At 39.1% G+C, this 12,760-nt stretch overlaps 1 protein-coding gene across 4 annotated transcripts in view; it reads right to left on the bottom strand.

Annotated features, from left to right (window-relative positions):
- The window catches only part of LOC124162275, a 452,031-nt gene that overhangs the window by 37,905 nt on the left and 401,366 nt on the right, over window positions 1–12,760 (bottom strand). For all 4 annotated transcript variants that reach the window (XM_046538753.1, XM_046538752.1, XM_046538755.1 and 1 more), the window contains one exon: window positions 8,301–8,609. In XM_046538753.1, coding sequence (XP_046394709.1) covers window positions 8,301–8,609 — 309 coding nt within the window. The remainder of the gene's footprint in view (window positions 1–8,300; window positions 8,610–12,760) is intronic.

Genomic DNA, 12,760 nt, shown 5'->3' with positions numbered 1-12,760 from the left:
TAACTCACCCTTACCTCCTAAAAAATGAGTGTTGTATGCTCAGAAAAGGTCTCCCGCATGGTAGAGGAAACGTTTTCCTAGTTTAAACTAGAGGACGCCGGTAAACCCAAAGAATCATCAATTCCATTTTGTGCGTGTTTCTCTGCGCTACTTCATGCAGTGAGTGACACTCTTCATTTGGTTTTATTGGCATTTTTAGCAAGGGTAACTTAGTTTTTACTCCAAGATTTCTGTCGCATTCATTTTCAGAGAATGCAAGAGGAGTACTTCAATTAACTTCCACCCTGGGTACGCGGCTGAACTCAGGATAAGTTAATTTCCGTTTTTCTATTTCAATACGTAATTTTTTCTATAAATATTATCATTTTTTTAGGGGAGCATTTTAAGTATCTCAACCTTCAATCATTCACTCAACATTATCATTCGGAGAAGAAGAGTTAAATCAAGAAATGCAATGAAAGTATAAACAATAACTTTTACTTTTATAATAGGGTGGTTTCCTATTAGTTTTATTACCTATATCGAAAGGTTATTACTCCTGGAGTACGCATTTCACGCTCTTAGATTTTCGAATAACGATATCTATTTTTCGCGATTAAACGAAAAGTGAAAAATTTCAAGCGCGCGAAAACGCGACGGCTAAGTAGGAATGATGGGAAAAGTCCGTGTGACGTATTTCTGGTTCCCGCTGCCGCCCTGTGAGGTGACCTTGAGGCGAGGCTTGAGCGCTGATACGATGCGCGCTGCTAGCAGGTAGCAGAGTACCCTGCTAGTAGGTAGCGCTTGGCTTAAATATGGATTATTACTACCTTATCAAAAGAAGGAAACTTTCCGACCTTAGACAATTTTAATAAGTGAATATTAATAGATGTTTCCCTGAGCTCTTTGACTCATGCATGCATTGGTAATCTCAGACGATGTAAAACTCCTATCTACTCGAGGAGAAACTAGGTCCCTGTGACGTCTCGTGGAGTGGAATCGCATGGGCGCCAATCTGGCCTTTTTCAAATGAGGTTAAAATTGACCATTGCCATTCGTTTAAACTGGGATTTCTAAAACCAAATAATTTGTATATTATGAAAACCCTAATGGTGGGTAACGAATAGCAATCAATGCATTTCGTTTTGTTTGATGAAGGAAACTACCCTATTGATGCATTTTTACAATCTTCTATTGCCTCTAGTGAATATTTGAGTAAAATAACAATTGGCTTAGTATAATCTCCCTAATGTTGGAAACGCTAAATACCGATTAAAGAAGTGAAATTAATCACCGACACAGTTTTTTCCACTGACTATGCAACTATCTAGGGGGATGAAAATACCTGTAGGTTTTACTATGCTGAGGGCAACACTAAAGGCATCTTTTCAAGCTAGATAATACCCATAGCTTTCTACCTTTAATTGATAAGACCAATGGGCTATCAAGAGACACCGCGTTACGACCTTAATTCCTCTTTATCAACTCCACTGAGAAGAAAATCTAAGATATTTTGATGATGTTATTTAAGAGTCTTTAAATTTTAATGCCTTCAATAATTACAAACGCATTCTTATCACTAACTAAACCGTAACGTTATTTAGTCGTTATGCGCTCATTGGATCGATGAATGGGCTTTGGCAGCTGTGTGCCGATAGATTTTCTCAAATTAGCTCCGAAGAAAGCGACCACCGTAGCGGAAAATTGCAATCAAAGTTTCCCCTTTTGTGACTCGATAAACTTTCCGCCGCGCCGCTCGTGAGAATCGCCGGAGACCCGAACATTTGAATGAGAACTACTCGGAAGATAAGAGAGGAGGGTGAATGGAGGCCGTCTATTTAGGGGTTTGCTGGGAGGGCGGCAAGGGTCACAGGGGTGAAGAGGGTCGCCTTTAATCCTATGATCATCTCAAGCTATAACCCCGACTTATCCACGAGAATGACTGAGTAGAAGGCGCCAGACTCCATATGAAAGAACAATTCGCCGAAAACCAGGTGAATAATTTGTTGGAGTGTGTGATTTTTATTGTCCCTGCATTTATATGATCTACATTGATATCAAGTAAGTAGTCTATTCGGATTATCGTCGTCATTTGTTTGGAAAGCATAGTTTCGTATTGTATCGAGGAGGTTTTAAGTACATGGAGGGGGCACCACTGGTTTAGAGCGTGGAGCAGAGTGTGGCCGGAATGGGGGTGCTTGGGTAGAACAAGCCACGCCCACTTTGACCAAAACATTGACAATTCCATAAGGATCAAAGCTCACTATTTGGTGAAATTTTTGGCCATAACTCGTTAATACATTAAAATAAACTACGGGTGGCACAATGTAAACTTTTTTTCTTACTTCATTGGTAGGCTTCGCAATGAGATGACTCAAACATATTTTCCCAGGGATTATAGCTAACGGATGTCTAACAATTACAGTAATTAATTATATATTTAAGGATATCCCCACCAGATAAGTGGCTTACAACACAGATTTTATACATTGCTAGAAGTATTGTGAATGATGAGAAAAATCTTGTGGCAATCATCGGCGAATTGCTAATGATTATTGTAGCATTATTCACTTAATTTAGTTCATTTTTAGAACAAAACTTAGTCACCTCAAAATATCAGTCGGAGACTCAATCCAAAAATTTTCAAACTAAGATGGCGGAACTATGACCACGCCAAAAACTCGGAAACAGTACCTCCAAATATTTACAACCTCCTTGTATTCTATCACTTCATATAATTATTCTTTTGCTTGTGTTGCGCATGCATCAAAGTGTAGCCATGTCTTTTGCGCCTAATAAAAGTTGGTAACAAAGAAAGACGTTACGTGTTCCTTTCCCTGGGCTCTGCTTCACGAGTGGTTAATTGATAAGCAAGCATTCAAATAAGAATTGCAAACAACGTTTGGCTATGATTCGAAGAAAGAATGCATAATGAAACTATGTGGCAGTCTTCTTTTACGTTTTTTTTTTTTTTTAAGTTTTACGATTTACGATTAGTATTACACGTTTCAAGGTTATTAAAATTTATATTGTGAAGTTTACTGAAAAAATTTTGTCGCAACCCTCACTTTTCTCTGAGGACAGCTAAATATCTGCTTTGCGTCAGCTTTGACATGAGAGGGATCTATTGCACGAGTTAAAATTTTCAACTTTCAAGTTTTTCTGTACTTGTCGGGTGAGTCAAGATTATTTTTTAATGTAGCCTAACTTTTCTAATACACATTCTGGTACAGAATTAAGACTACGGGCATTATAAGGAAATCTTATGGACGACAGTAATTTTTTCTTAACGATTTTGCTCATCGATGCTTATTGAGTGGTTATCAATCGCAGTAAAAGTCACATTAGGCGATTTTACTGTACATTCTGAGGAAAGAGAGTGCCTTTAGTATAAACGCAGAAGGCATGAAACAAAATCATGTGCACCAGTACAACTTCTTGGGTAGGGGAAAAATCTGCGGATATCAGTAACAGGGTTGCAAATATAAGGCTTCATTATGGAATATAACTATGAATCGGCATTAAATACACCAAAAGTTTCTCAAATATTACCCTACATTCTCTGTCTGTATCGTTCCATATTGAATATTTTATTCTTACAGAGGAGATGATGAATCCCTGCAATAACTTTTCGTGCGTGCGAGGTAGTGTGAATTTTTTGAAGTAGACACTGAAGCAGTAGGGAGAGACTCTGTGTATTCAATAATGGAAAATCGATTTCGGTTTAAATCGAAAATTGAGTTTAAATAGTCAAAGATAGAGGAAATCGAAATCGAGACACGATCTTCGAGTTCCGATCCAAACTCGATTGTTTATTTCGATATTGACCAATTCATTTGATCTCATTAGCGTCTCTACCGGCCTATGATAACGTAATCCGATCCACGTGAAAGGCTCTTCTCTAAAATCGATAAATTGGAAGGGCACGGGCTCAATCGTCTTCTCAAACAGTTGATCTATCTCAAGAATGTTTTAGCGAAGCCAATAGGTGCTATTCGTTGACCCCAAAACTTTAATATGCGTGGATATTTAAATTTTTACTACTTATAATTCAAGCGCATATTCTATGTAGATTCTTTGTTTAACTCACTTGCGTATTATGAATGTTTTAAATGTATAATATACATGTTTTTGTGCAATTATGTTAATTAACCCGGTAAAATTGTAATATCACGCCTCCGACCATAAAGCAAACATCACTCTTAGTTGATCTTTATTAAAAAATTTAGTGATGCTAAATAGTTCAAAAAATCGCCCCCAATTTTTCGTCAATACGTGTATTCGGGAAGCATCTCCCGGCAAGAGAGTTTTGTAAGTGGTGACGCCACTGAGAAGGGAGCAAGTGCTTCCAAGGAGACGATACCACCAGGGAGAGAGAGAGGGAGAAGCGAGTTTCGTGGTGGGAGAGACGAATTGGAAGCGTCAGAAAAGTTTCCCAGGGAGTAATGAGACCATACACAGCGCCGCCAGCGGAGAAAATCCCGCACGGAAGACTAGGTTGGCTGCGGATCGAGTTGGAAACTCTCAACCGCACTATCGCGTGCAATTCCGCGTCTCAGGGCACGGTCGTAATTCGATGAGGCCAATTCGATCCGATGATTGAATTGGTCGCATCAAAAGTTTCAAAAGGGAGCACGGATAATACGAGGGAGTTATTTTGAGTTGAACGGGAATCCATGCGTTACGTTCGGGTGGGAAAATTCATATGAGACCGTCAGCTGTTTTGTTCTCAAGAGCGAAAAATCGGGATTTTGGTTTTTATACCCGGAATGACGCGTATAATCCGACAAAATTTGGAGCAGTTTGAGTTTTTTTCAGGCCAATGATGTCAATGAAATATGGAAGAGATGAGAGGTAAATGAATCGATTGATTAAGCAAATCAATCAATAAGCTCGAAAATATATCCATCGAAAGGGGATGCAGGAAATACATTTCCCATCCCTTTTAACAATCAAATCATGTTGATGCTACGGCAGGAATATGGTTTAATGCCCCATTCACAACAACAACCCCAGCTTAACTTGGCTTTATGCCCTATTCTTGAAATATTTCATCACAAAAAGTTCAGACCATGACACAATCGTGAAATCGATTTCGCATAATTTTGAAAAGTCACTTTGACGGTCTATATCATTATTTGCTTTGTTACTGGCTACTCCTAAGAAGTATTTTATCTTTCTTCATTAAATTGTCATTCTAAGTTGAGTCATGCTACTTCAAGTTGCTCTTAACCAACAGCCGCTCTTCTCAAGCCTTCAACTACACAATGACGCCGAGTAACGCCAAGTTAAGTTGTTGAAAACGGGGCTTAATACTCAAAATAAAAGTCATAAGGTTTGCGATTGTGCTGGACGCTCTGAAGAAAGACAGCCGATCTTTGTATAAAAGTGGAAGCCAACAAACAAAGCAAAATCATACGTATTGCTACAACTTCTTGAGTCAGTAGGAGAGCCGAATAGGTGTGGAAAAGGGTTATATCGCCAGGAGGAATTGAAGAACGGGAAATTTGACATAGCGCATAAATCACACACTAGTCATCTTTTAAACATAAAATGCTGCATTAAATGCGCAGAAACCTAAAAAGTTAAGAGAAATGATACAGAAACATTCAAGAATTTTAGTTTTCAGTAAGACGGTTAACGTATAGCTAAGAATGGAAAGAGAAATAGTATGAATGGTTTCCTGAAAATATGAAGAAACTTCTCAAATACTCATGAAAGAAATTTCTCCACAGAGCCCTACTGCTTCAAGACTAATTGGTAAGGGTCACCATTACAATCTGGGTAATTAATAATATGGTATCAGAGAAACTTCACGCGAACTCGAGTATTACGCGGTGGTGGAGTATGCATACGGATTTGTGACAAGTTAACTTTTGTCACAGGTTGACATAGTAACAGTAGTATCTGTTTTACTTTCATGGGAGAATAGGTCAAGTAGATTGCACTATTAGGAGATGAAAATACTTCTCTTTCGCACCAATAACTTCTTCTGTTTTACCATCTCTCCCATCACGAAGAGTATTGGCACTCTTCGACAACTTCTGTGTTGATATTAATAGAGAAATATCGTTTATGAGTTTAATTATAACAGTGAAGTGAGACATGGACAATGACAGCCGCTGAGAAATCTAGAATAGAGGCCTCCGAAACGTGGTGCTACAAAAGAATGATGAGGATCAAATGGATCGACCGAGTAAGTAATGATGAGGGCCTAAGAAGAGGCCAACTTCAATGAGTAAACCAGTCTAAACGGTCAGGAATATTCCAAAGGGAGAAAAAAGCTGGTAGTGGCGGGCCAGCTGTACTTTGAATGAAGCACATCGGAGGCTGCTCGCCAGGCTTATATTGCTTCAGCAATAGAGAACGGATATCTTTAAGAGCGACACAGAAAGCATCGTATTAGAGCCTCAATATGTTTTATGCATGTTGAAGATATGATAATGGAGATAATTGGATGGAAGGGAAGAAGGAATAAGTATTGGTGGATTAAATATAAGATGCATTATATTTGCTGATGATGTGGTGGTTTTAGCTGAGTACATAGATTCACTGCAGATATTGATTATAGGGTTGGAGGAAGGAATGGAAACATATGGAATGGAAATAAATGTTAAGAGGACTAAAGCGATGAAAGTGAACAATGTAGATGGTATGAGAATGAAGATAACAGAGAGCGAAATAGAGAATGTGAGAACCTACAGCTACTCGGGAACTTTGTTAACAGGGAACTACAAGAGTATAGAAGAAATAAAAAGAAGGATAGGAATGGCGAAAGAAGTTTTTAAGAACAAGAAAATAGTGTTGTGTAACTAGGGACTGGACTTAAAATTGAGGAAGAGATTAGTGAAGTGCTATGTGTGGATGTTCATGTATGGATCTGAGACTTGGACGACGGGGAAGAGAGACAGGGACAAGATTGGGACGTTCGAGATGCGGGTTTGGAGGAAGATGGAGAACAGATCGAGTAAGGAATAAGCAAGTGTTGAACAGGGTAGATGAGGAAAGAACATTGGCTAAAATTAATTAAAAGAAGGGTAACTGGCTGGGACATGCGATGAGAGGTAATGGAATTCTGAAGGTAGCCTTGGAGGGAACGGTGGGAGAGAGAAGATGAAGGGGAAGGAGAAGGCTAAATTTAATTGGCAATTTAAAGATGGGAAAATATAGAGACTTAAAATAAATGGCCGGAAATAGGAAAGAATGGAGACAGCATTGTTTCTTGGGATCTGCCGATAGGTAGAACACCAGATGATGATGATGCTATTTCCAGGTCCGACAGAAGCGATAAATTAAAAGATATTTAACCGAACGCATAGTTAAAGGAATTCGTTTTTTCCGCGTAGTACAAATAACTTTAATAAATGCTAGTCGTAATCTTGCTCGAGCTTTTGCTTTTCATATTAAAAGGTTTTGTGACCTAACACAGTGGCTTAGCCAGGAATTTGAAATGATTTACCGGAGATTTCGGGGGTCGTTCCGGGATGTATGGAAATAATCCAGGGCAATTGAGGGTCCTCCCCCGGAAAATTTTGGGGACTTTTTGATGTTGAAAACGTGATTTTTAGGAATAAAAAACAGTAATTATGAATGAGTATTCATTAAAACTTATTAATTGAGGCCATTTTACTCGTTTTTTTCCGCCTCTTTTAAAGGCTCAAGGGGGGTGTTGTAACCCGGGGGGATTCCCGGGTCACAACACTTACTGCTTTTTATCACTTCACAACGTCCCAATCTTTTCCCTGTCTCTCTTCCCCGTCGTCCAAGTCTCAGATCCATACATAAATATCCACACATAACACTTCACTAATCTCTTCCTCAATATTAAGTCTAGTCCCTAATTACACAACACTATTTTCTTGTTCTTAAAAACTTCTTTCGCCATTCCTATACTTCTTTTTATTTCTCCTATACTCTTGTAGTTCCCTATTAACAAAGTTCCCGAGTAGCAGTAGGTTCTCACATTCTCTATTTCGCTCTCTGTTCTCTTCATTCTCATACCATCTACATTGTTCACTTTCATCGCTTTAGTTCTCTTAACATTTATTTTCATTCCATATGTTTCCATTCCTTCCTCCAACCCTGTTATCAATATCTGCAGTGAATCTGTGTACTCAGCTAAAATCACCACATCATCAGCAATGTGATGTGTGCAGCTTATCACTTTTGGCTCCTCTTTTGACTCATGGGGGGAAGTTATAACCTAGAAAAACCCCCTTGGGCTGCGCCACTGTCCTAACACCCCCTGGCCCACGCCTTTTTAGATGACTTGCGGGGTAATACGTACGTAGATTTTGACATGCTTTGCCCCTGCCACTCACCTTGGTTGGTCCTGCGTCCCCACGCGGCCACCAGGAAGGCCATGGTCCTGGCGAGCAGGCAGAGAGGCAGGAGGAGGGAGAGGAGCAGGAGGCCGGGAAGGGCGACGGCGAGGGAGAGGGCCCCGGAGAGGGCACCACCCGCCGCGCCCCACACCGGACTCTCCTCCAGTGGATGGCGCAGTCGACGGACGGGCGCGCTCCGAAGGTACGGCGGGACACCCGAACCACCCCCGCCGCCGCAGTGCACGGCGGAGGGCGTAGGGGGAGGAGCAGGCGACGGCCGGAAGAGTCGCTCCGGTCGCGCCAACGCTGCAATTGAAGGGAAAATACGATGCCGTCAATGTCACTGGGGATAAAGACATATCAGTATTTAAGGCTGTTCGGGCGATTCACCGGGAAATCTCCGCAATGGGAACCATTGAGAAGATAATCCGGTGGATCACCCGAACAGCCTTCACTATTAGCATTCGCCGGGAAAGCATCGGATCTTTTTTTCATTAAGAGAAATTCTTCAAAGGTTTTATACCGGGTTAAAATCTCAATTGGAAAACAGCCGGTAAATCGTAAAACCTGGTTGAAATTCAATCTATCATCGTTTTAACCCCCCAGAACGTTTGAAGGGAGAGTACGATGTCATCAATGTCACTGGGGTTAAAGATAAAATTTTCACGGGTTTTAGCCCGGGTTAAAATCACCATTGTAAAACGGCCGGTTATTCGTAAAACGGGTTAAAATCCAACTTATCACGCTTATAACCCCCCGAGAACGTTTGATAACAAATATAACAAAACTTGGGCAACTTTGGACATTTTAACTCGGTGAAACACCCATAAATAGTTTATCTTTACCAACCTCTGGGAAAACCTGCAACATTATAATGTCTCTAGAGAAGTACTGTTAATAAAGTATGGTATCCATGTATTAAAATTATTGGTATGCCTCAATGTAAGTGGAGATATAGCTTCTTTCTAATCTAGCCAACTGAAAAGTAATCGCTCCTTAAGTAATAAATAGCAAGCAAAAAGTATAAGACCTTCCACAGTGACCAGGCCGCAGGCCTTTTACGGGAGGGTCTGGCGGGTCACAGCCCCACCAATAAGCAAAAGCGAGTTATTATGCATAAAGTTGTTGTCCATTCATGAAATTAAGTATTCAATGAATGGTTCATTGCAGTTGAAAATGTTATTTCGACTGTCTTGCATTTTGTTTAGCAATTCTAAAATGGAGTCCGTGAGACGCCGCGTGACAATTAGCGTTCCAAAATGAGACGCGACTGACGGAGGGTCAAGTTTAGGCAAGTATGTATGAAAACCTAAACCAATAAAACGATCGATTGAATACAATGACTAAATAAAATTAATAATTATTTATCAAATTAATGACCTAGCTCAGTAGGCTAGGTAGCAATTATCTCAGTTCTTAAAATTAGGCGATTTAAGTTGGTACACCTACGAGGCAATTAATCAGCCAGAAATAGCACAAAGCTAATTTATGCATCCCTAGCTCTTTCCAGCCGGGAGGTCGGAAACTCTCCTGAAGTTCCTCGTCGCAACTTCCTCTCTATTTACGACGCGAACTAGATTGCAAAAAAAGAAAACTAGGAACAAGCGCTCGCTGCGGGTGGACGCGGCATCTTTTGTCTAGTGTGGGCACTAACAAAGGAGGCGCTAAATATAGAACCGGGCTAAAATTGCTCGGATCGAGCGAATGTTAATGATCCGAGGATGCTAGAATCGCAGGGAGTAATTAAACCGTAAACATGGATGAAAAGGTGGATTGTATAAATTTGGCTGTAGCATTTTCATATGCTGTATTTATTGATAAAATATAGAAAGTTAATTCTACCACACAAAACATATTGTTAGAACGATTTCCATCAAGGCCAGATCCAGAATTTTATCTGGAAGGGACACAAGAGCCTGAAAGGCAAACGGTCTCCTTATATTTGAGATTTTTTTAGAAAAACATATAAAAATATTATGTGAGTATAGTCTTTATTTTAATATGAAATTCATTAACATGAAATCAAATGATTAAGGCTTCGTTATATACAAAACAAAAGGAAACGAAACAAAACGAAACTTTATGATACCCGTATAAAAATTTTGTCTATTTTTTCTAGCGTCTGGATGGTGGGGGGCACATGCCTCCGTGCTATTCTTTAAATCCATTTATATTACATTTACGCTTGATAATTTTAGCCACATCACAGAATTTAAAAGCATTTTTTTTTCAATTGACACATTGCATTAAAGACAAAGGAATGGGAGACAAAAGAATACGAGGAAAAAACAGTTTTTTCCTCGTATTGTTTGCATTAATGTGATTTCTAGGCCTTAAATGTTTAAGGGTTATTCATAAAAAGACCACTGCTTTTTTAAGCAATTTTGATCGTGCGATTCCTTATCGTTATCTCGAAACTTGAATTATAAATTCTTTGACTGAAGGATGAAAGTATGAAAAACATAGTCGTTTGTTATGAAAAAAACTATTATTCAACAACATTAGATCGCGCAGACCGCACCGGCACCTAATGTTTTTCTGCGACAATGCTATCCACTGCCAATCAACAAGAGAATAATTTATTTAATTGCTGGTCCTAAATAAGAGCTGAATAATTTAAAAATCATTATTAATTCATTAATGGAATAAATTATTTGGTAAGAGCAACCGTGATAATTAATCACGAATGCAAGCGTGAACTGCTGAATAAATTTTAAAGTTATATGAGAAGCAGGGCCACCGTTAATGATGAATCGTGTGGTGAGTTCGATTTGTCTAAACAGCTCGAATCACCCAATACCACGCATAAATTTTTTTCCCGGCCAGAATAATAATGGCTCTAGAATATTAATTAATATGCTTGGTAGATATATTCTCTTTATTTATAGCTATCCGATCGTAAACAGTGTTATTTGGCCTTTAGATATGGGTTTTCACAAAATTTAACAATTGGACGTACAAGAACATCCATGCCCTGGTTAGGGGCAACCTACCCAATTGGGAGTCGAACCAGAAAATATATTTACTATACTCTCAAAATTTTATGTATTTACCATGCTATCGATATGAGAAAATATGTAAAGTATAGCAAATATATTATGGAGTTAAATCAAATAACACATATTACCAATGCCATCTTTAACGAAAAGGCAAAACTTAGCAATATTCTTCAGAAATTTCTTCAAATCGCACAAAGCGTTTCATTATTCTACGGCATAATCATGTGCAATTCCTTAGTTCATTATCATGGCGCAATCAATGCAAAGAAGACAAAAGTATTGGCTTGCATTACAAAGGACGAGGCAAATGCCGAATTCCAGCCCAAGTTTACCACCTTAGTATATACTATGTGCTAACTCAAGTAGCGAAAGAGCAAAACGATCGTATATCAATGTGGCCTGTAAAAGACTTTTTTTTATCTTCAACGGCCAGAAAACCGCGCATTTTAGGTCTTCATAGCGGAGTAATCTAACGAATAACCACGTTTGACGATCACAAGCACCAATGCCCTGAATAGTGGCAACCTACCCAGGCGGTAATAGAACCCGCGGGCTTCGGTTTAGCAGACGAGGACTTTACCCATGGCTGTGGGTAAATTCTTACATATGTATGGTTGTGTGACACTGTGGCGTACCTAGGAATATGCCTTTGGGGGATGGGATAGCCTAGAGCGGCGACCCCTCCACCCCAGGCAAAATCTGATAAAATTTTTGAAAAATAACATCCCTGGGAATACATTTTACATTTAATTTTAAGCAGAACTTAACTTTTAGCAGACGCAGTTACCTTACATGCCAAAACTAGACAATAGTTTTAAATATTTTTTTGATTTTTCTGAGGCTTAGGGGGGATATATATCCCCTCATCCCCCCCTATAGTTCCGTCACTGGTTGTAGAATGTACATATGTATGGTTTATAGCTATCTGCTACCTGAAAACAAGCTATAAACCATAAAAAAATGCTCAGCGCTGCGTTTTTTTGAAAGATATGCATTGTTTTATACTTAAAAACTAGCCGCATAAGCATATTTTAGTATTGCTTAAAGAATCATTGTAATGGGAAGGTAGAAGGAATTTATTCGGTAGCGAGAAAGAGGATAAAATGTGCCGACGAAGAGCTTCAATTATGTTGTAATACGTTACGTTTATCACATTGTTAATACATTAAAAACCCTAAATAATGAAAGAGACTATGCTCACTTTCACTTTGAAGCAACATTTTCAATTATCAGCACAGCGTGAACAAACATAAACGTATGAAATTCCACCAAAACATCATATTTCTAGTCAAAACTTTTGGAAGCTCCCGTACAAACCATGTAAACATATGAGTCAAAAGTAAGGCGATAAGATTTCTACATGAGGCTTTTAGGCTTAGGTGCATTACGTTTCAAAACCATTTTTAGCCTAAATGCCTAGCCTAGGTTCCTGGATCTTTGAATTTTCTTTGGTGCTCC

Source organism: Ischnura elegans, chromosome 7 (assembly GCF_921293095.1).
Source record: "Ischnura elegans chromosome 7, ioIscEleg1.1, whole genome shotgun sequence".
NCBI lineage: Eukaryota > Metazoa > Arthropoda > Insecta > Odonata > Coenagrionidae > Ischnura > Ischnura elegans.
This window is presented reverse-complemented; position numbering and strand designations above follow the sequence as displayed.